This window comes from Pteropus vampyrus, unplaced genomic scaffold (assembly GCF_000151845.1).
Source record: "Pteropus vampyrus isolate Shadow unplaced genomic scaffold, Pvam_2.0 Scaffold139, whole genome shotgun sequence".
Lineage (NCBI taxonomy): Eukaryota > Metazoa > Chordata > Mammalia > Chiroptera > Pteropodidae > Pteropus > Pteropus vampyrus.
The window spans coordinates 918,928-943,796 of record NW_011888920.1 but is presented as its reverse complement, the minus strand read 5'-3'; the positions used below and the strand labels follow the sequence as shown (position 1 = coordinate 943,796).

At 37.0% G+C, this 24,869-nt stretch overlaps 1 protein-coding gene across 2 annotated transcripts in view; it reads left to right on the top strand.

Moving 5' to 3' along the window:
* PDGFD (platelet derived growth factor D) overlaps positions 1-24,869 on the top strand; it is a 230,860-nt gene that overhangs the window by 152,776 nt on the left and 53,215 nt on the right. The window contains exons 2-3 of one of the 2 annotated variants that reach the window (XM_023535384.1): positions 3,861-4,047; positions 7,095-7,275. In XM_023535384.1, the coding sequence (XP_023391152.1) occupies positions 3,861-4,047; positions 7,095-7,275 (368 nt within the window). Of the gene's footprint in view, positions 1-3,842; positions 4,048-7,094; positions 7,276-24,869 lie in introns of both variants that reach the window. The other variant, XM_011368111.2, reaches the window with a different exon arrangement.

Below are 24,869 nucleotides of genomic sequence, written 5' to 3'. Positions count from 1 at the left end.
TGTTTCTAGCTCTGACTCATCCCTTTCATTCCTTTCTTAACTACAAGTTCTTTTGGATTTTTTTTCCCCCTTATATGGACTTAGTGCTACCTGCCCTTCTAGGTCAGAACCTTGTTCTCTAGCAACTACATAGTCCCCGCTCATCTGAGGTTTTGTTTTCTGCAGCTTCAGTTGTCCAAAAATATTAAATGGAAAATTCTAGAAATAAACAATAAGTTTTAAATTTCACACCACTTTGAGTAATGTGATGAAATCTCGCGAGTCTCATTTAATCTCTGTGCTCTAGACACTTCCCGCCCGTCAGTCATTTAGTGGCTATTTTGGTTTTCAGATCGACTGTGGCAGTATCACAGTGCTTATGTTCAAGTAATCCTATCTTACCAAATAGTGGCCCCAAAGTGCAAGAGTAGGAGCACTGTCACTTTGCATATAACAAAGAAAAGACTTAAAGTGCTTCCTTTAAGTGAAAAGCTGAAAATTCTCTACTTAATAGGTAAAGGAAAAAAAGTTGCTAAGATCAACGGTAAGAACAACTCTTCTATCCGTGAAATTGTGAAGAACAAAAAAGAAATCTGTGCTAGTTTTGCTGTTGTACCTCAGACCACAAAAGTTATGGTGACAGGGCATGATAAGTGCTTAGTTAGGATGGGAAAGGCATTAAATTTGTAGGTGGAAGACATGACCAGAAAACATGTTACGATTGATGGCTACGTGTTACACCAAAAAGCATTGTGTACATATGAAGACTTCAGCAAGGCATCCCCTGAAACCAGTGACCACATTCACATAACTTTTATTACAATATATTGTTATAATTATTTTATTTTATTATTAATTATTATTGTTAATCTCTTACTGTGCCTAATTTATAAATTAAATGTTATCATAGGTATGTATGTATAGGAAAAAACATAGTGTGTATAGAGTTCAGTACTAACTACTATTTCAGGCTTCTACTGGGGATCTTGGAATGTATCCCGTGCAGATAAGAGGGCTACTGATCTCCTAGGAGACATCCCCGCTGCAGGTGCTCTCCCTGCAGTTCATCCTTCATATCACCAACAAGCCTTTTATCCTTTCTAGAGCTCTCCTGTTTCTACCTGTGTCAAGTGCAGATACTTTTGCCTGGCTTCCAAATATTTCCATAGTTTTAAAGCCATATGTCCCACTTGGGCCCACTTGGACTCTTCTCAGGACGGTCCTCTCACTATGACAGCATATACACGCCTTGTATTCACCATGCTCGCCCTGTAGCTCTCCCTGCCTCTGATCAACCATTCACACTCAGCACTTAATATTTCTTTGTGTATCATTTACACTTGTGTGGTATGCATTAGTTTTGTTTTTCAGGTCTACGAAGACAGGAACAGTTCTTTAAACATTCTTAAATTATGTCTGAATCTAATATAGCATCTGAAATAATAAAAATAATAATAAAATAGAACCACTGAATACCCCAGAAAGAGACCAAAGAGAAAATGTGCTACCCAATCCTCTTATTTTACAGATGAGAAATCTGAACACCTGAGATGAATATTTTAAAATTTAATAGTTATATATTTAGATTTATGATTACCTTCTATTCATAGCAAATGGAATCTAGTTGCTATTTACATCATTGATATAAAGTTTTAGAATAGATTTACTTTTGATTAAAAATATTTAGAAAAAAAGTAATTAGTAGTACTCGAGATAAGAAAATATGGCAAAATTGTGAAAGTAATACTCAAATGATAACACGTGTTAAAAATACTTCAATGCATTATTTAGAGTCTGTGCTTATTGAGTAATTGTTGACTGACTGGTTCATTGCTCAAATTTGTCTCCTTAACAGCCTTTACTCATTTACTAAAAGCCTCTTATGACAAAATGAGCAGACAAGTAACTTTCATGGCTATATTTTCAGCATGAGGTCAAGGGAAGAGAAAAAGGTCAACTGGCAAAACTATTTTTGACACCTAGGAGGCTGCCTTTAACTGAGCTCCCTGGAAGTGGTGATATAACTATAGAACCAGTGCTCTAATTTGCAGGCAGGGAGTGTGGACATCCTCCAGCCACCCTTGCTCTTCCTAGGGCTCTCTCTCCCACACAAAGTTTAACTGACTGGACAAGCACCACGCGTTAAACACAGAATGAGTAAAAAAAATAGTTGAAATTCCCATGTGAAAAGACATTTGTAAAGGGAGAGGAGATTTTACATTTCACAAGCTGATTCCTTATTCGCCCTCCTTCTTTCATTTTGGAAACTTTGAGAGCCACCCTCAGCAGCCCAACCTTTTAGTGGTTTCCACCAGCAATTTAGGCCTCCCTGACCAGGCTCACTGAATTATAGGCCCCAAAGTAAACTCTCTGAGGAAGAACACAAATAGACTGTGGCTGGAAGTTTGCTTATGGAGGGGCCTAAAAAGCCCAAATCTAAAGTGCAGAGAACTTTGAATACTGGGAGAAATAAAAAATGGATCCACTGTACAATATAATTCTGATATAAACGAACCAGAGCTAGGTGAGATTTTACAAGTTTTATGGCACAGTCCCTATAAAACTGCACTTCAGAGACCAGCTACAAGTTTGGGGATCCCTAGGCTGCCTGCTCTCTGACTAACTGGCTAAAAAGTCAGGGTTCCCCATAAACCCTTCAGGTTAGTGAATTTGCTAGAACAACTCACAGAACTTAAGAAAGCACTATAGTTACAATTACAGTTTTACTATAAAGGGTACAAATCAAGACCAGCCAAGTAAAGAAATACACACAGAGCAAGCAAGGTTTGGGAGGGCCCCAAGCATGAAGCTTTAATTTCTTATGGACAGGTCACGCTCCCAGCACATCTATGTGTACCAGCAACTAGGAAGCATACCCAAGCCCCAGTGACCAGAGTTTTTGTTGGGGTTCATTCTGCAGGCAGATTTGATTGAATCACCAATAATATGATTGGACTCAATCTCCAATATCCCTTCCTTACCTCCAGGGATGTTCGGAAGTCTAGCTGACATCAGGGTCAGAGCCCTAACCCTCTAATCACATATTGGTCTTTCTGTCGTGGCCAGCACCCATCCTGAAACTACTTTGAGGCCCACAGTAAATCACCTCATTAGCATAAACTCAGGTGTGGTCCCAGGGGCCTACCATGAATAACAAAAGCACTTCTATTACTTAGGAAATTCTAAGAGTATAGAAGTTTCCTCTCAGGAACCCAGGACAAAGACCAGACAAATTCCTTATTTTATAACACACAGAAAATAGAATATGAATTAGATCTATTTTAAGTCACCAAAAACTAAGGCAAAGATTACTATTTTTATGATGGGGAAACCACTGAAAAATGTCACCTGAATATAAAATATATGGTCATCAAACACCATTAGATTATTTTAATTTGTTTTTCACTCATTTGTTCATTCATTCAGCAATATTTACTGAATACCTGCCTCCTATGCTAATCACTGAAGATATACTGTTTCATTGTCAGTGTAAAAAAAATTATTTATTACATGAAAAAAGGAAGGATGAACTATTTGAAATTATTTACTTATTTTAATTCTAATTTAAATGAACCCGAGTTCTGAGATAATTGTTAATTTTCACTTATCAAAATTAATGTTAAGAGAGCCTCCAAATACAAAGTATTAGCTAACAAGTCTAAATTTGTGATGAATTTGGGGAGCTGGGGGATAATAGAAGAAATATATATGTTCTTCGTTTAACCAGAAGGCTACCATTTGGTCCTGTTTTTAAACAAAATCAAGAAATGCTGTTAAATGTGATGTGTTTTTAAACTGTTCTTTTTTTACTTTCCTGTAATTGGAGCAACATACTAATTTCTACAAGTTGTGACTACTAACAGAGAGCAATCACCTCACAGACTTGTACCGAAGAGACGAAACCATCCAGGTGACAGGAAATGGCCATGTGCAGAGTCCCCGTTTCCCAAACAGCTACCCTAGGAACCTGCTTCTGACGTGGCGGCTCCATTCCCAGGAGAAAACAAGGATACAGCTAGCCTTTGACAACCAGTTTGGATTAGAAGAAGCAGAAAATGATATCTGTAGGTAAGTGGAGAAAAAAATTCATTTTAGAGTACTATTTTAAGTTGAAAAAAAGAGATAGATTTAAAATATCACATCAGACTTTCCTTTTGAGCCCTTTGCACCTACTCAAAATGCTCCACTTCTTTTTCAAAAAACCTTTATGCCGGTCCTAACAGAATAAATTGGAGCACAGAGGGCTGCTGCCGAGGGCCTAGTAACCCGGCTGACTCACCGAAGCTCACTCTCACACCTGTCATAGCTGGGCTGCATGACCCTCAGAGAAGGATGGAATCTGGAGGCTTTCATCTTGGCCAGCCCTAGAATAGCCCTTGTGAACATATGGATGCATCCAGTAACCCCAAGTCACCTGCAAAGTCTCGTGACTCTGGTCCAAGCCTGCCAGGGGCTTAACGAGTGAACAGCCTGAAGCAGGGCTCCAGGAACTGACTTCAGCTATTGTGACTTATGCACAGTAATGGCTTCCCCCAGCACTGGGAGCGGATGACTGCGAGGACCAACCATTTCAGTGCCTTACCCTGAAATCAGAATATTAAGGCCTCAGGTTTGTGTAAGAAGGAAGAGAAGGCAACCCCAGGGTCTCTTTGTTCCTCAGGTTTGTTTCAAATAGTTTCTGAATCAGCATTAGATAGACTCCATGCCTGATAATCTCCCTTTTTAGCATATTTATCAGAGAAAGCTCTGGCTGTTGTTCTTTGATTGTCTGCTCACAGCATCTTACTCACTTAATTAGCATGTTTAAGACTTGGGGAGGATTTTTTTCTCCTTTCTGTGCTTAACTACACACACTTGTTCTGCATTGCCAAGGAACTACTGAACTGATAAGTCCTTTCAGCAGGTTTATTTTCCTTTGAATAAAAAAAAAAGAAGATGCCTCAAATTTGGCTGTCCTTTTGTTGCATGTTTATTATGCTGACAGCTTTTATTACATTGCTATTTTTTCAAGAATAATAGCAATGACATTATTTTCTAGGACCATGGAGGGTAATATATGCCAGAAAACAGACAAATACATGCAGGAAGAGCCAGTCAATATTTACAAAGAGATTAAACTAGAGCAGATCTTGTGTCTTTTCAACCTTGAACGGGAGAACTAATTGTCTGTGCAGAGGGAAAAAAAAAAAAGAAATAGAGACTGTGAAGGAAACAAAACACAACGCCATTAAAAGATTGTTAAAGTCGATGACATGAAAGTGAAGCAGAGTCTCCACTACTGAGCAGTTTCGATTCTGGTAGTTGAGTGAGTCCTTTCAGCAACCTGGCCTTGAAAATAGAAAAGGAAGTTAGGATGGGTTTCTGTTTTTGTTTTTGTTTTTTTTTTTCCCGACCTTACAGCGAATCGAGTTGCTTTTCAAAATTTATGGAGGGAGGTGGAGGAGTAAGAGGTGGAAAAGGGAAAATAAGAGAAAGATACAGATCAGAAAATTGCCTCAGAACCCTCCCTGGGAAACACAATGGTGCTGTCTTGACATCAGATCCAAAGTGAAAATTATACTGATGTGTTTTTAAAAAGCAAAAATGACGGTTGTGTTATTAACCAAGTTTCAAGTACACTCCTGTTTTGTACAGTAAATATAATTTACACATATTGTATGAAATGCAATCAATTTCCTAACACCCCGTTCCAAAACCTCCTTAATGTTTACATCATAACATTTTATTGCTTGAGTAATGATTCTTTGTTAGTGCTTTTCACCTTCCAAGCACCATCTAAACGTTAAGTACTTAATTTACACAACACTGGAGACATATCCAACTGGTAAAATTGTATAAATCTTCTTATTCTGCTCATAAGGAAACCGAGGCAAAGGACATAAGGGTCTCACAAATCACTGTCAACAAAATTTATTCACAATATTATTATGTTCACCTACTCCTTAGGTGACCCTGCCCAATCCAGTAAGAGCTCTGAGGTACTTGGGTAGGACCAGTAAAGCCATGTTGGATTTTCTTCATACTCAGACATAATGTTTCTCATGCTGATTACTTTTGGCAATTGTGACAGAAAAATAAAAAATGGGTATGAAAGTGCTGCCACTTTTCATCCTTTGCGCTGCGATTTTAGTACCCAAAATCATTTGGGGAGAGGTAGAGTGGAGGAGTGAGACACTGATGCCCAGAACTGAAAGGCAGATAGTTCAGCTCATCAAGTAGAATGTCTTAAGATCTTAGATGTCTGAAAATAGAATAAATGATTCTTAGAAGATGTCAATTCTGTCACTGAAGATGTCCTACTATGTGATGGAAAGATGGGATGATATAAAGGGTCCTTGAGGATCAAATGGCTATGTGGAATATCTAAAGAGGTTTTTCCTGTCCTCTTCAATCCAGACATTTTCTGTTTCTCTGATCAATGCCAAAGGTGAACTTATGGTCTGTAGCTCATTCACACCCTGGTTTAACCAGCACAGATATTTCCAGTATTGGTTAGCAACATCCCCGCCCCCCCGCCCCAAAGACTTATGCTTTATATTATGAGAAAAGCCATATTTTATGATATTATCCCTCCAAAGACAGTTTCCAAAAAGAGAAGTTAATAATTTATTTTATTTTACCATTTATTTTATGTAATGAAAATGCTGATTCTATATGCTGTATAGATACAGATTATTTCCATTTTTAAGAATGTACTGAATATGGTAAATTAGTTCAAAGTGAGAATTTGTTTGAAAAATTTTATATAGTAAATATTTAGACATATAATTAGAGCTACATCTTCTAAAATCTGATGATAGATTATAATATTAGTTTTTTCAGGAAAATCTTATAAGCCAGATGCTCACAAAGTAGCCTATTTTGATTATTGATGATTTGGGAACAGACATGGCTAAATGTATATAAGGATTCTCTCAGAATAGATTGTTGAGGTTTGAATTTGGAAAACCTAATACAAAGACTAGCTTTCAGTTTAAAATGTCCGTAGGTTATAATTTTTATTTCATCTGGTAGGTCTTAAGAAATCAAGTATATTAGTTTTAATTTCTCAGTGAAAGCATGAATTTCAGTCTACTTTAATCAAAATTTGTTTATTTATGTCAAATTGATCCCAGGTATGATTTTGTGGAAGTTGAAGATATATCTGAAACTAGTACCATTATTAGAGGACGATGGTGCGGACACAAGGAAGTTCCTCCAAGGATAACATCAAGAACAAACCAAATTAAAATAACATTCAAGTCTGATGACTACTTTGTGGCTAAACCTGGATTCAAGATTTATTATTCTTTTGTGGTAAGTAGCTTTACCACTCCTATAATTAAGAGAAAGCACTGGTTTCACGAAGTATAGAGATCATTTTCTATGATTAAATACAGCAGTATGAGAGTAAATGAACTTTATTAATTCCTTTAGGTATACTTTGTTCCAACCTGTGGCCAAAAAGTTAAAGCCTTCTTTTGTAAAGAATACCATTTGGATCTAGTAAGTCAACCCTTGGGCTCAGACATTTTAAGTAGTAAGTAGCATAGTAAGTAGCAAAGTAAAATAGTTTATAGTAAAACAGATACCATATTACCTTTGATTCAGCTGAAGTAAGATGAATGTATAGCCAAGAAGAAGGTATGTGAGAGTTGAACCTTTGGCTTGATAAGTTGTCTATGTAATTCCAATCATGGAAATGAATCCCGATGATTAGTTTAAACTATGACCTAAATTTGGAAGAGTTTATTTTATAATCATAAAGCCTCAGGGTTAGCAAATTTCTTAAAGATAATTAAGTATAATTCAGGACCCAAGAATTTGATTCTCTTTTACTGCGCCCATGCTTATTTATGGTATCACCTCTACTTAAACATGTCAGTAGCCATGTCCAACTTTAAATGGTTCTGACTATTAGAAAGTATTCTACCTCTTATTGAGCCAAAATCAACATTGTAGTTAATTCTGCCTGTTGGACCACACACAGTCTCTGTCACTTCTTTAATTAATGAGTCATTAATAAAACAATATAAAGTTCCTGCTCGTTGTCAGACACCCTCATAAGTGTTGTTGATACAAAGTTAAGCAAGACAGACAAGATTCTTGACCTTCTGGAGCTTGTAGTCTGATAGAAATGATAAACAATTAAAAAGCAGTAACAAATGAGAATGATGAGTAGTGAGGCAGAAGTACTGGGTGCTATAGGTTAAGCCCAGGGAGACATTGGGATAATTTTGCCTATATATTATCTTAAATATTCCTGAATCCTTCAGCTGTATATAACACAGTGTATTTTGTTCTCCTTTTGCACTCTCATTCAGTTTTTTTCTTTCCTTTTCAAAGTATGGAGGCCAAAATAGAACATAGTACTGTAAATTGAGTCAATTTGTGGGGTTTTTTTTCTCTTACAAGTTAAATTTAGAATAGAAACAAATCTTGTTTTTCTTTTTTAAGTAATAGATTTTTTGTTTTGTTTTATTTTGCATTATTGGAAATCATTAAACACTAAATGAATTCTACATCATAACACTGCAAATGAAAAAATAGCATGTGGTGATGCTGGTTCCAGTTTTAATTTGAAAATAATCCATCAAGCATGATTTGCATTATTGCAAACTCATGCAATGAATGCTGCTCCACATTAAAACTGAAGTGTGAACCCTTGGTTTCTACATTTCTTTGCCTTTTAATGTGTTCAATGATGCATCTGCTCTCAATTGTTCATGGACAAAGCAGACTTGGCATGTTGGAATGGTGATGGATAGGCTTAATGAAAGACCTTTTTTTCCTCTTAAAATATCAAGCGCCATTAGTGCAAATGTATATACATTTTGAGAAGCTTTAGTTTTCATTAAGTTGAATGGTCCCTAAGTCAGTTAGAAACACCCTAACTCTAATACAATGTCTTTAAGGAAAAATAACTTCTTTCTATAGAAAAGGCGGTATAGTTATAGGTTTAGGAAAAGATGGGCATTCCTGTTTTAAGTGCTTTGCATTATGGTGCAGACTCATCACTCATTTCCTAGCCAGTATTAAGTGGAGTGTTGGGCAGCTTCTGTAGTTTGGATGTAAACTGTTTGCTGTCACTCCATTCACTTATTCATTCACCTCCACCAGTACATTCAATTGTGTTTCTTAGAAATGATGATAGTTAACTTGTTTGTGTGTATTTCCCTACTGGCCTCTCAGTCCGCATTCATTGAGAATAGTTCCCGGCTCTCTTTCCACTCCTAAAAGCCATCTGGCACGAAATATGATCAAATAAGGCCAAAGTGCTTTAGTGGCTGCATTCTACGAGGTAGAATGAGCTTAACCTTCAGGTGTGTATTGACTCCAGATCTATGTGGTGTTTTGTTTTGTTTTGTTTTGTTTTGTTTTGTTTTGTTTTGTTTTGTTTTGATAAAACTCTTCCATTTGATTCTTGATTAACAGAGATAGAAAATCATTTATGGCTTGACCAATGTATTGGGAAGATCATTTTATTCATGTTTAAATTTTACTTGGAGAGACTTTATAAAACAGAGTTTATAAACTCAAATGTTACAGAGACTGGGCTTAAACTTCAAAGTGGGCCAGGTATAAATTAGAAGTAGAGAGTAAGATTAAAAATGGCAAGCCTTCTTTATGGTAATATAATTGACCATTTGTAAAAAGTTATGCAGGCCTGTAAGGGGTCGAAGGCAGCTATTTTTGCAACCCCGCATCAAGGGGTGGTAGAAGGGAAATTTGAACCTTATCATAGCTTTTAAGGTGTCAAAGTGCTCTTGAAAAATGGCAAGTAGCTATTTGGATAGGTCAAGACCATCTCCCTCTTGTCTCTACCTTTCCACCTTGGACCTCCCATGGAACTTTGTTTTCTGCCTCAGTGACTCTCCAGTGTACAGGGACTTCCCTTGAGGCTGGGAGTAATAGGTGTCCAGGACCACAGTAGCCTCCTACATTAGAATCAAATCTACATAGTCCATGCTTCTAACATTTCAGAATACCAAGTCCAATGTACACGTTTAGTGAATTTTTTAGCCCAGTAAAGTGTAGGAGACTAATAGATAACATCAAGATCACTTATTTTTGGTTGAGAACAATTCTTATATTACGATTTTGTTTTATGTGCTTGGAAATCAATCTCTACCTTTTTTACAATCTCTAGTCTCTTCTCGGGCAAGGCAGCGCCACCACATGGTGCTAGAGCTCTTTTGCCGTAAAGCTCATTTTGGATTGAATAAGGTTTCCCCCGTTACTAATGTTGTTATGTTGCAAAATAATCCAGCAAGAAACCAAGGTTTGAAGAAGGTTTCCCCCATTACTAATGTTGTTATGTTGTAAAATAATCCAGCAAGAAACCAAGCAGCACTCAGAGAGTTGGAGAACTCAGGTTTATTACACCAGTGGTCCCAGAAGAGCTAGCTCTCTGAAGATCTGGGCCCCGAGCTCAGGGGTAAACTTACTTTTATAAGGCTTATCTGCACAGTTAGAGTTTTACATTTGGCATGGGCTGATTGGTTAATTTTCCTCAGGCGGTTACAGAGCATGAGAGTGGCTATGGGCTATGGGGAGCGGAAGTTGCTATGGGTTACAGAGCATGGGGGAGGGGGCGAGGAGGGGGGTAAGGGTGACGGAGTTGCTATAGGCTGCAGGCAGTTACAGGGCATGAGATTTTCAAACAAGAACTTAGGCAATACATCTGTTATCTAGACAAAACAAGCAAAAGGGGAGGATGAGTCTTTAGTTACTCTGGAGGTCACCCTGCCCTTCGGCTTATGTGGCAAGCATATCTGCAGAAGCAGAACAAAGAGCTGATTATAAGGTTAGCCATTTGAATGAAAAATTCCTCTTCGGTTATACTGAAAAAGTCCCTTTCCCTTTGCTTTTGCATCTATAAAATGAAGATAATAATTGGCAATAAGATTTTAAAATGATACTTAGCAAATACTTATCACAGCACCTAGGATATAACAAAAGTGCTCACTAAATAATGGTGATAATGATCCTATCTTTGCCATCACTAATTGTGTATATGTCTGTCTCTTCCAGGTAAATGGTAATGAATTTTTTGAGGGTAGTACAAATATCTCACTCCTGTGTGGATTTTACGGAGTGCCTTATCCATGGCTAGATAGTGCGTTTGTTGAATTGACTCTTTCCCAAGAATATTATTTATGATTAAGAAATGCCTAATGTCATTTTCTTGCTTACCTACTCAGCCTTTTTTCCTAATTTCACTCCATTGAGGAGAGTAGATACCTTCAGAGAGCATAATTAAGCAGAATGGATATTATCAAACACATGTTAGCAAGATGTCTAAATAAATTAGGCTTTCCCACCTCAAATCTGGTTTGCTGAAGAATAAATGGATGGATCTTCTTAAGTTGATAATTGGAAAGATGTCCATTACAGGGCTCCAGTGGATGGTGTGCAGAGAAGTAAACAGCTTGGATATGAATTTCAGCTCTGCTGCTTACTGACTAAGGGCTGTTTTTTTTGTTTTTTGGGGTTTTTTTAATCTGTGAAATGGTGATAATGTTGCCTGACATTAAGTAGATATGAGGATTAAATTAGATAACTTTTGTAAGACACTGCCTGGACAACTTATCAATTACTAGAATATCCACTACTCTCATTGTTATCATTGTCATTGGTATTATTATTAACAGCATATCAGGTGACAGGTGAACTTGCCAGTCCTGTACAAAAAAGCCCAGTTGCCAGTGTGTACACATGCACATGAACAGACACCTCTGAAGGTAATTTACTTCCTTCATCCAAAGTAGAAACATTTTATCATACATTGTAACAAACATTTTTAAAAAATGTGCGCGCGCGCGCGTGTGTGTGTGTGTGTGTGTGTGTGTGTGTGTTTAATGGAAGGTACATTTTTTAAAATTCAAAAATAAAAAATTAAGATATTTGAAAGTTATTCAAAACTTTCTTGCTTTATTAACAAACTAGTTTATTTTATAAGTTGAAATTTGCTAATATCCTTTATAAATACTTCCTAAAATTAAAAAAAAAATTATTAAACTAGTCACTTAACTGTATATCTTTGCAGTTTGAATTAACTTTAAGTTGTGCAGTTAAGATTTCCATTGAGATTAAAACTACATGAATCATGGTTTTGAATTGCAAATAATTATGTAAAATAGAATAAGATGGGAAAAAAAGAAGAGAAGAAAAAGACTAGATCCAAGGAGTTGAATAAGATAATATCTCAATTACAACAACTTTTGCAGATTCTAATTTTGCTCCCCTAAAACTTACCAGATGGTGAAACAAAATCATCAAAAACGAAATTATGGTGGGTAATTCATACTCATTCCTCTAAACTGAATTTTCAAAGAAAGCTAGAGAACAAAGGAGGACCCTATTCATTTTCTCTGTTAAATGTGTGAAAATTCCATCTTTATTTGCATAGTCAGATAAAAATTGTTGAATGTTCTGAACATCCACATGTTTTAGCCACTTCAGGCAGGACTGTATTAGAGCCAAGGACAGTCAAGGTGAGGTGGGGATCCACACAGCAGAACCTGTTTACCTCAGTTTCTTCCTCTCAAATATAAATACATCCTACAGAGGTTCAGGAGCTACAAGAGCTACTATATTGTTATTTAAGTGCCCATTGTGAGCTGGACCAGCCACAGTCCTGGCCCTTGGAGACACAGAGAGAAAGACAGGCAGAGTTTCTGCCCTCAGGATCTCACATAGTATTGGGAGGAAACACACAATAAACACATAAGTAAACAGGGAAGTAAGTATCATATACTAACAAATCATTTGAAGTTCAGTAAAAGCTAGAAGAAGATCAGAGGTGTAGTGTGATGGAGAATGACTGGGATGGTGCTCACTCCAGCTAGAGAGTCAAGGAAGATCTGTGTATGTAAAATTTGAATTGAGACTCGAAGGTTAGAAGGAGGCACCCGTGTGAAACTGTGAGAGAAAAGTGCTTTAAGCACAAATAACAGAAAATGCTGAGACCCTGAAATAGAAAATAGAAGATGTCTTTTCTTTAAGGGCAATGATTCTTTTGGTGTCGTGGGATTTAGGCTGCTGGAAGAAAGCAAAGGTAAGAGAAGGAAGTAGAACAGTGCCTAACACCTCGCTCAGCGAGAAAACAGATTTCTTATCCTCATCTCGGTCCATCTCTATTTTGAATAACTCTCAAGTCTTTCAGTAATGAGACATAGTAAACTTTTTTAGGTAGCAAAAACCAGGGGGTCAGCTAAGGACAGATACTAAGAAAGGATCAATAAGATATCAAACAAAGTGTGGGACAGAGTATTTTGTGGGACAAATCCAGAGACATGATCAGGGTCAGACAGAAGGAAAGCAGAGCAAGTGAGGCAAATACATGCTCAAAAAGCCCTACGTCTATCTTGAGATATCACGCTAAGCGAAATAAGTCAAACAAAAAAAGTTGAAAACCATATGACTTCACTCATGCGGGATATAAAACTGAAAGCAACAAATAAACATGACAAATGGAGACTCATGGACACAGACAGTGGACTAGTGGTTACCAGAGGGAAAGGGAGAAGGGAAATGTAGATAGAGGTAAAAGGGGTCAAATATTTGGTGATGGAAGGAAATTTAACTTTAGGTGGTGAGCACACAAAGCAATACATATATGACATACTGTTGAATTGTATATTTGAAATTTATTTGATTTTATTAACCAATATCACCCCAATAATTTTAATTTAAAAACATACAACCAAAAAATACAAGAAAAGCCCTGAGTAAATGTCGTTGTGGTAGGCCACTATGTTGGCAAGCCCAGAAGCTTCAGTGAGTGTTGGTTGAAGCCCACATCTCTAAGGACAGAGTCTTATTGCAGCATTTTATAGGCAAGAATAGTTATGTGTTCTTATTTAACAGTTTACAAATGTTTTAAAATTCACCACGTACAGAGACCATTTTGATGAACTAGGAGTCTTATAGGCAGGGTTTAGTGAATCAGTTATTATAATCAGATTACTTTCCTAAAACCTGAATATGTAATGAGAATTTTATAATAGAGTTCATGAGACAGTTAAGAACAAAATTTAATATAGTCCTGGAGCAAAGGATAATTTGACAACAGTTATAGCTAGGTGTAGAAGCAAATGGTAACGGATAAGGGGATAGAGAAAGGTGGGCTCTTGCAGGAGTTGAGGGGTGGGGAGCAGAAGAGAAAAAGGCTAAAAAAAGGATTAAGGGAGTAGGGGAGACAAAAAAGTAAGGTGGAATGAAATCCTATGATAGTACTATTTGGCTCTGTCTAATTCAGAGCATTTTTGCTAGTTATGCATTTGTTTCAATGCATTATTCAACAGACTTTTTATTGAGTGCCTATTATGTTCCATGCACTATGATAAATACTGAATATAGAGTAGTGAACAAAACAGTCAAGGTTCCTGCCATCATAGAATTTATAATTTAGTAGGCACAGTCCTAATAGTGTTGATGATGATGTTGATAATGGTGATGATAAATATATTATAAAGTAAAAATAATAAAAAATATAGTATCTAACCCTTTGGGTTACTATGAAGATTAAATGTATGAGGCAATATATGTGAAATGTTTAATGCAGTGCCTGGCATATCGTAAATGATCTGCTGCTACTGAATTATGCATTGTATTCAGACTGGTTTTAAAAAATATATAGAATTTAGAGCTGCAAAATCTTAGAGACCTAATACCTAGGCCAACCCTCTTATTTTACAAGTGAGGCAATGAACACAGGTTAGGTAACTTTACAAATAAGACAGTGTCCCAGAGAGGTTATGAATTTGCCTGCGGTCACAGAGTTCACACATACAGATTATTCATGAGATACAAAAACTATGGACCCTTCCAAAGAAAAATAATATATCTAAAATTTTGCATAAAATTTAGAGAGCCCCCTGAATCTCATTTATGATGTCCTATGAGTCCTTAGATGCAGTTAAGAACCCCACACATACTGCCTCTGCGTGTTATCTGACTTTTGGAATGTTTTCTACCATGTCAACTAGTCCTTTCCAACACAAGCATGTGTTTGAAATGATACTTTACTACTGTAATTAATTTCCCTCATAAACCCCATGTGCTAATCACATGAGCAGATGACTCCCCACATGCTAAGTAAACACACCTCCAGCTTCGAGAGGAATACCGTTTAATGACACTTGGACAGTCCAGTATCCTGTTTATCTAGCACTTAACAGACATGCTACAAGTAAACTTTTATCCTTGAAAACTAGAAAGCTGTAGTGATTTTAAATGACTGTACCTCTGTCTCTCTCTCTCTCTCTCTCTCTCTCTCTCTCTCTCTCTCTCTCTCTCTCTCTCTATATATATATATATATATATATATATATATATATATATATATATATATATCAAGAAAATGAAAAAAAGATGAGACTATATTAGAAATGGCTTGCATATTAAAGATATGCTTAAAACAGAGTTGTATTTCTTAAAAAGCTGTGAAGAAGTGAACCTCAGTAAAAAATATCTCTACTCAATGTTCACTTATAAATTCAACAGGGGTTTCTAAAAACTTAGTGTAGGTAAAAAGAAGAAAATGATAGTCTTGTGCGGGAGAAAGACGAACAGTTAAAAATGCTGTGAATTTCAGTGATAAAATGTGAATGGAATATTCTGGGTACACAAGGAAGAAGAACATTTAACCTCACAAAAATGGGCATTGCTGGTGTAAGGAAAGAAAAAATATTTTTTTGCCTTTACCTTCTTAGGTTCTATGTCTGGGACCCTGCAAATTAGACTGACAAAAGACAGATTAACAAGAGAAAAGCAAACAAGTTTATTAACACATTCATCGCGTGTACACATGGGAGCACTCAATGATGAGTAACTCAAAGCAGAGGTTAGAATTTGGGTTTATATAACACTTTAAAATAATACTAAACTTTTAGAGAAGTGACAAGACAAAGGAGAAGAACTTTGAGTTTCTAGGGTACCAAATTGTGGGAAGGTTAATTAATATATGTGGAAGCTAATAAAAGCTAAGGATTAGTAAAATTTGTTAGGTAGATTCCTCTGTGCCTCTCTAGGCAGAGAAGGGTCTGGAGTCGTCTGGACTAACTTCTGTCCTTCCTGGGGAGACACCTTTAGAAATGTATGTACTCTCAAGCAGTTAGGGAGAAGGCAGAGGGCTTTTCCTATATCTGCTTCTTCTCAATTGCCTTCAGCTTAAAATAATCCCGTTATAAAGTGGCATGTTTTGGGGAGGCATATTTCACTTCGTTGGATTGAGTCAGGGAGGAAAGAGCACCTGGGAAGAGGTCGTTGCCTAAATGAAGGCACACAGTCAAGAAAAACAAGGCATTTCAGAATATCCTGATAACAATTCTAAATATTGCAGATTAAGGGTACTAACCACTTGCTATCCTTTATTTTTGCAAAAGAGATACAAGAAGCAAAAAGATTATTAATAGTAGTCTAAGAAATGCCAAAGCTCAGGACTCTCATGTAAAACTAGAGTCGAGAACTTGGCTGGGACCCAAAGCCAAAGTGGTATGTATGTACTGCTACTGTGATGCAAATTCAGACCTAAGGATTCTTTTGAGAGGTCTGGGGTCTAAAAACAGACTAGGCGTATACTGACCCAACTCTCCCACTACATGGGAGATTACGGGTCTGGTCACAAATAATCACAAACAGGCAAGAGAGCCAGTGAGGACAGCCAACTCCAGGCCCAGTTGTGCTTAACAGATGGACCCAGGAAGTAGAGGAGAGTTGAGATTCTTTCCAATGTTTGAAGTCAGAAGCAGGCAGCCCAAGGGATAAATGTGGAAATGGGGTGGGGATGGAGGCAGGGAGGTAGGATGAAAGAAGTGATGAAGGGAAGAAATGTGTGATGAAAGAGACCCAAAAGGTTTGTTGATGTCTTCATATTTGTGGGCTGAGGCAGGAATACGGAGAGCAGGATTTCCTCCTATAGATGAGCAAACAAAGTTTTCTGTGCCCACAAAGTGTCCAAGCCCATAGTGATGTGTATACTTTTGTTTTTCGATCATTGTTGGTGAATGTCTTTGAGAACTTAATCCTACCCAAGTCTGGGTCTAAGGAGAGCTAGCTGACCTGCCCCATCTCTCTAAGGATCAGCTGTTATGACTGGGAAGGTGAAGATCCCTGGAACTTTAGGGAAACTCCATTCTCCTTCCTCAGGTGAACAAAGGAATCAGAAATCAATCATAAAGACAGGTCTCATCTAGCCTTGAAAATAACTGTCCTTAATGTTCCCTTTTTCAATGGGAATGTGACAGATTAAGGCTGACCTCTGTGCAACATTGCTTCTTTCACCTGTGAGAAAATTGCGCTACAGAGTGACTTTTCCCTTATTTTGCAATTGAAAATCAAAACCAGACAGGCAGAAAAAAATTTAAAAAAAGAAATTGAAAAGGCATGGAGCCACCTCTGAAAAAAAGAGTTCCATGAATAAATAATCGAGTAATCATTGCTTTTTGGCTGGGCCCTGCTAATTGCTTCCTGATTGGTCTCCCTACCTCCTGTCTCCTCTACCTTCAATCTGTCCTGCACATGGTTGCCAGCTAAAGTAGAGCAGTGATAAATCACTTTCCAGCTGAAAACTTATGAATGACTTCCAATTTCCTATGGAATAATGTTCAAACACTGCACTCTGATACTGAGAGCCTTCCGTGTTCTGATCTTAACCCAACAGTCTATCTTCCATTCTCCCTTCTCCCTATGCAGTCTTCAGTCCAGACAAATACCATTGTTCCCTGATGGTTCAACAACCTCATAGTTTTCCACCTGTAATCCCTGGGAACAAATATAGATATTTATATTAAATAAAATGTATATTTATATTAAATAAAATATGTAAATATAAATATATATAAAATATATATAAATAATTTCCTCAGATCCAAGCCTTTCTCTACCTGTCAAAGATATATTCATGTCAAAAGTACTACTTGTCTTTAGCTCCTCAACCATTCATCAGGCGCCCAGATGGCTATTCTTTATCAACATTATGGTTTTTCAAAGAAGAAATAATGTACACATATACCAGATATTTTTGAAAATATATAGAAAAGTAAAAAGAAAAAAATGTGTTTCTATCACTCAAAATACAATTACTATGAACACTTTGGTATCTTTCTTTCCCATCTTTTTTTAATCCATAAAAACCTATGTACTGTCTCTCTGTCTCTGTTAGAGGAAACCCCCTTAAGAGCAGAGAGTGGCTTATTCCTGCCGGGTCTATCACAGGGAATTATACCAGGCAGATCTCAAAATGTTTGAGCTGAACCAACAAATATTCACTGAGTACCTGTGATGCATCTGATAGTCTATAGTAAAAGCAATGAAAGCAATAGCCAAGGATGTTTAAAGAGAAGATATACTAACAGATTGTTGACTATGTTTTTTCAGACTTAAGACTCGAAAGACTTGTTATCTCTCACCCTAATTTTGCAGCCATACCAACGTACCAATGGATCTTGGCTGCTTTGCTCCAGGACTCAGTGGTCATTGTTGGCTTACGGGTGAGGAAGGAGGTGTGAGGGCCATTGTAGGGGTCAAATGTCAGGGGACTGCGGAATGGAACGAGCATTTTGATTCTAAAATCCGTCTCTACTATGTTTTAACCTCAAGGAACATATAACCATATCAGTAAGAGCCTGACCTCAGTGGTTCTTACGTCAGAATGTAATTGTGACATCATAGAAGACATAGTTCAGGTCCTCTGTTGATGGAGCTGCTGAGCTGCCCTTCCTCGTGAAGAACATTGGCAGCCTTTAAAGACTGAGGGCTTCTTAATAATTGTAAAAAGATCTTTGGGATTCCCATAGTCTATCACTCCTTGGGGATGCTGCTGAGGCCTCAAGAGTTATTCGGGATTTTAAGGTTCTCCAAAGCCATTTATTTGATTTTTTGAGGTTTTCTGTAGTGGATAGAGGAGATATGAGTCAGAAACACTCAAGTTCAAATCTGTATATTATCTGTAAAACCTAGGATATGTCATTTAAATTGTCCAGGCTACTTTTTCTTCACTTGTAAAATGAGAAGGGCCCACCTGCCTCATAAGGCTGCTTGAGGATTACTTTTAAAATATATGGGTTTGATATACATTTTTTATAACAGAAGGAACTACTATTATTACTGTTTTCATTAAAATGTCTTTGAAAGGTTAGAATCAAATGAAGTATGTACGAGGTCACTTAAGAGTTCTTGTGTCTTAGTCCACGAAGGCTGCTATAACAAAATACCATAGCCTGAGCATCTTATAAACAATAGAACTTTATTTCTCATAGATTTGAAAGCTGGGAAATCCAACTTCAAGGCGTTGCCAAATTCGGTGTCTGATGAGAGTCTGCTTCCTGGTTCATAAATGGCCATGTATTTGCTACAACTCACGTTACAGAAGGATAGAGGGAGCTCTCTGGGGCCTTTTTTATAAGGGCACTAATTTCATTCATGAGAACTCCACCCTCATGACCTAGTCACCTACCAAAGGCCCCACATCCTAAATTATCACGTTGGAGATTAGGTTGCAACATATTAATTTTAGGCGGACACAAACTGTCAATCTACGGCATCTTGGAACCAGATAAACACTGGGGAGATCTTTGGACTAAGAGTAAGGTCAAGCTTAGTAGTAGTTATGCAGTTGATTTCTTCCCAGCTGAAACCCACACCATGAGTCAGTTTTCAGAAGACAGGAAGCCAAATATTCTCATTCTATTTATCTGTACTACATTAGATGTGCCTTCCCTTCATTCCTTTAGAACTGTTCATGAAAATTTCTTAAAATATACTTTTAATATGAAAATTCTAATTTTAGTAGTATGTTGGGCTTTGACAAATTCCTTGATGTCACTGCTATAGAAAGACATTTATTTCTCACGTAATTCTACAAAACACTGTGCAAGCAGCCCTTAAAATATTCCTTTGGCTCAAGGACAGGCCAGGTCTGTGGAAGTGTATAGTTGTTCAAGGCTGCAAGTACTCAATGTGATATACTGGCATTTTCTTCCTCTGAAATGCTAAAATCGGCTATTTTTACAAAGAGAAAAAGACACTAAAACCCCCTAGTATGTTAATCTCTACAATAAGTATCTCTGTAACAGACAAAAAAGGAATATGAATAAATAACAGAAATTATTTCTTTTAGTCATGGAGAATAACCTAGATAGTGAAGGTTTTCCTTAATTGTTAGAAAATATAATAATATGATTAAAATCTTAGTCATTTCTGAAAGAAAATCACAGTTATAATGGCAGAGCTCTAAATTATAATTTCACACCATTAACTAATTTTGATTTAATGGTACAATTAGAATAAACAACTGAAAATAATTCTATTTTCTTCTGTGCCTTTTGTAAGAGTATCTCTTGTGTAAAAAAAATATGTGCTATGTATCAATATGAAAATAGAATGGTTATTTCTAAGGTCAGCTGTAGACAGAATGGCAAAGCAGAGCTACATTTTTCTGACCCCAGTTTCCTCTTGGAATCATCTACAAATCTGACCCACCCAACTCCACCCCACCTCTGCCCAAATATTCTTTTCTCACAAATCAAAACGACTAGCAGATCCTTTATGTAGACAAAGCTGTAAATTAATTCTCTAATTAATTTGGTCACTAATTTATTCTACATAGGTTTTTGTGGATCTTCTGTCAGGTTCCAAGCTAGGTCCCGGGAATACAAATGAGACAGGAAATCTGCCCTAAGACAACAAAGTTAGGCAGACACGATGTGATAACCAGTAACTAAAATACAAGCTGAGAGGTTGTGGGAGGCAAGAAGAGAGAAAGTAATTTTGTCTGAGAGAAAGGGAAGGTGGTCAGGAAATGATTCACAGAAGAAGCAGTAGCTGACCCAAGGAGGGGAATCATTCAGTCCAAGCAGAGGGAACTAAATGAGTCACTGACTGATAACAGTTTAAAGCTTTTCCCATCTCAAGTTATTTGCATTTAAAAGCAATAAATCCTAAAGCTAAAAGGAGGAAAATCAGCCAAAGGCATTTCAGGCTTAAACCATAGAGTATAATTTAGATAGCATGAAGCATCACAGTTCCAATAAAATGATTCTTAATCAACTTTTTGCATTAGAACTATCTAAAGAAATTATATATATATATTTATATATTTATATATTTATTTATATATATATCCAGAATTTATCCCAGACTTAGTAAATCAGAATCTCAGGGGAAGGCAAAACTCTATTTTAAAAAGTTCCTCAGCACATTCCGATGTGCTGCCCTGTTAAGAACATTTTCCTTTGATAAAAATTCTTAATTTATAAAACAGAATTCATCCTCTTTTCTGACTATACCATCCCCTACTTCGTGTTTGCTACTCATTTTACCTCTTCAATACCATTAAGTTTACCAGCTATTTAAAGCACTTATGTTGTGTGTTGACATTTCTTGTTTAGATGTCACTTCAAAGACAATGACAAGCCTTAATTATATTGTGTGTTTCCAGACCTTATGATGGCAAGTGGTAGTTACTCAGTTACTGTTCCTGAATGAGTTAATACTTTTGCTCAGTAAACTTCTGGAACACTTACTGTGAACCTTTCTAAAACACCTACTATGTACCAAGCACATAGTAAGATTAGATGAGATAAGATACGGAAAAACACTTTGTGAAATGTAAGTGCCCTACACAGTTTTGAGATATTTTAATAAACTACTGAGCGTGCTTCTTAATCCCATTAAAAAGCCCTGCAAGCTGAAGTGTTTCTACCACTGAATTCACAGTTTTACATCTAGATAAATATATTTAAGCCCCATAAAAAGAGATCTCTTAATTAATAACTTCTCTTAATTTCTCACTTCTTTCAAGTCAAACAACATTCTAGTTCACATCTTCCATTAGTTCATGTTTTATGTGGAGGCATTAGAGGAGGGTGTTTGCACACAGAGTGGCCACTTTGAAAGACAGTATTCACGTTCTGATACGTTTGAGGGCGGGGGGTGAAGAAAACAAAGCAGCTCCCTTACCTTATAAACACCATCCTCACACATTGCCTATTTTATTCTCTCAGTAAATTAGATTTCATTTCGAAGACACCATTATTCCAACCTTATATTAAGAAATAATTTCTTTGATTTGGCTATTCAACAAAAAATTGCTTAGAGAAAATACACTTAACAGTGCCTGTTTGCTCAGCTATTAGCAATGAGAATGACACTTTTTATGTCATTTATGTCATATGGTACCAAACAGGAGCTGCAGCAGCCCCATCGCCCCATCCTCTCTTTCGCTGTTAGTTTGTTTTCAGCACATTTGCTATGCAGTATCAGCCTTCTTTTCTCCTAATCATTCTATCATCTCTGCTTTAATTTTTTTTTTTAATTTATTGGGGTAACATTGGTTAAATATAGGTTTCAAGTGTGCAATTCTGTAATACATCATCTGTATATTTGCAGTGTGTGTTCACCACCCAAAGTCAGATGTCTTTCTGTCACCATATATTTGATCCCTTTTACTTTTTTCTACCTTCCCAAAATCCCATTTCCCTCTGGTAACCACTATACTGTTGTCTATGTGTCTATGAGTTTTTGTTTCTTTGTCTTGTTTGTTTGTTGCTGTCAGTTTTATATCCCACACATGAGTGAAATCATATAGTAAGTTCTGTAAACTCTGCTTCTCAATACATTTCAGTTTGAATGACTACTGCCTCATCTTATTATTTAAACTGGTGGTCTCAGCAACCATATTTTTAAAGAAAAGAAAAATTTCTATACACTGTGTATCCCATTATTCTCAAACACATAAAAGGTAATTCTTCCTCTCAGTCTTTATAGGTGAAGAAGAGTTACCATTAAGGTTCATTTCTAGACATACTTGTTATATTTGAATCAAAATAGAACAAAATAACACATATATTACTTGAGTCATCTACACATACTCGTACTATAACTATCAAGAAAGCTTTGAAGTGGCTGATTCGACAAATAATTATAGAGAACTTAACTATGTTTGGTGCTTTGGGAGATTCTGGACACCTAACCCAGCTTTTGAAGAAAAGTTAAAATAATATTTAACAATACAGTAAGTCCTCACTTAATGTAGTTGATAGATTCTGTGACTTTAAGCGAAATGAAGTATAAAGAAACCAGTTTTACCATGGGCTAGTTGATATAAACAAGAATTAAGTTCCTGTGGCATATCATCAATGTTATAATGAAACAATGTTGAACAAAACAAAACGTTATTTGAGCACCTGCTGTATTATCAGTTACAACAGGACGAGGATTATGAAAGAAGTGCAGACAGTGCTATGTGGTCACTCTTGCTTCGTTGCTGGAGATGGCAGCAGCTTAGGAGAGAGGAGCACCACTCCACAGAACTCTGATGTCCCGCCATTTTTAGTTCCCACTCCCTGGTGCAGTTCAGGCAGCAGAAAGGAACATTGAGAATGAGGGTATAGGCGATATCGTTTCCCTTTCCATCTGGAAAAGTGCTGTGAATTTTCTTCACTACTAAGCAACTCCCTTTTTACCTTTCTAAATCCTTAATATCTTTCTCTAAGAGCCTTCCCCCGCCCCCCGCCCTCCGTTTTTCTATTTGTCTGGATGCAGCTATCATAACCTCTTCCTTGGGCAATATCCAAGAATCTCTTTCCTCTTTTGTTTCACTGGTGGTAGGATTGTCATTGAACCCTTCTTCCTTCACAGCAGCCTAAGATACTTTTCTAAGGCTCAATCCAAACAAATATGCTATTTCTTTTCTAAAACTCTTCAGGGACTCCCCATTATTTGTGATAAAATCCAAACACTAGTATGGCAACAGAGCATTTAATAGTTTCTCTCTGCCTGTTCCTTAGCTTTATCCTTTACCCTGGCCCATCTCTCATCCTATTTCCAACTAAACTGAGCATAATATACTTCCAAGAATAGGTGTGGCTTCTTTACAGGCTTTGCAAGTTAATTTATGCTTCCTTTGCTTACAAGAGGCTCTGTAAAATCTCTGGAATTCAAATCCCGACTCTGCTATTTACTCAGTGTAAGACCTTCAGTGAGGCCTTTCGGGTCTCCAACCCAGAGTTTTCTCATAAAGTGCAAATAGTAAGTTGCAGAATCCTTGTCAAGACCAAAGATAATATGTCCTGGCACAGAGGCCGGTACATAATATGTGTGTGCAGGATTACCACCTTCTGATCTTTCAAAACTCCTTCCCAAGCATCAACTCTTAAGTTGGGGCCTCTTCTAGCCCCACAGTTAGAAGTGACCACTTCCTCCTGCATATAACACATTTGCATTCTACTACTCTGCATCTATAGCAATATATAACATTTAATAGTTTACATGTTAGTTTAACCCTAACATTTCAGGAAGGCAAGGGTCCTGTCTGATTGATTTCTATAATGCCTAAAGACAGGCAAAGCTACTTGCACGTAATTGACACAGTTTATATGAACGGTTATTGTCAGACTTTTATAAAAAATTCTTTTATATTGGCCATTTCATTGAAGCTAGACAGACAAAAACTGGAATTCTCTACACAACATCTTTACATTGCAGTTGAGAACATTGTAGTCCATAAAATGGAAGTGTACCCACAGTGATGCTGTTAGTGGACTTCTATCTTACTGTGAGTATATATGTATTAACGTGCATGAATACGTGCACTTACTCACTGCACCTCCCAACATTGGCTTGTAGAAGTAAATATAAACCTATCACTCGCACATAAGGGGGTATAGAGTGCCTCCTCTCAGGGAGGCTGTGCATATCTATACATCTTATTGAGTTTTCACAAAACTGAGCTTCGTAATCTCATTCTCTGATCCCACATGGCCAGGATATTGACTGCTGTTGTTTCTGGCAACCAATCCCAGCTCAGTTTTCTTGAAACTGTGGTATCCACAGAACCTTGGAAATGTAAAAGAGGAAGAATAAAAAATGAGTGAGTCAAGTGGCTCCTCCTGCCCTCTGCCACC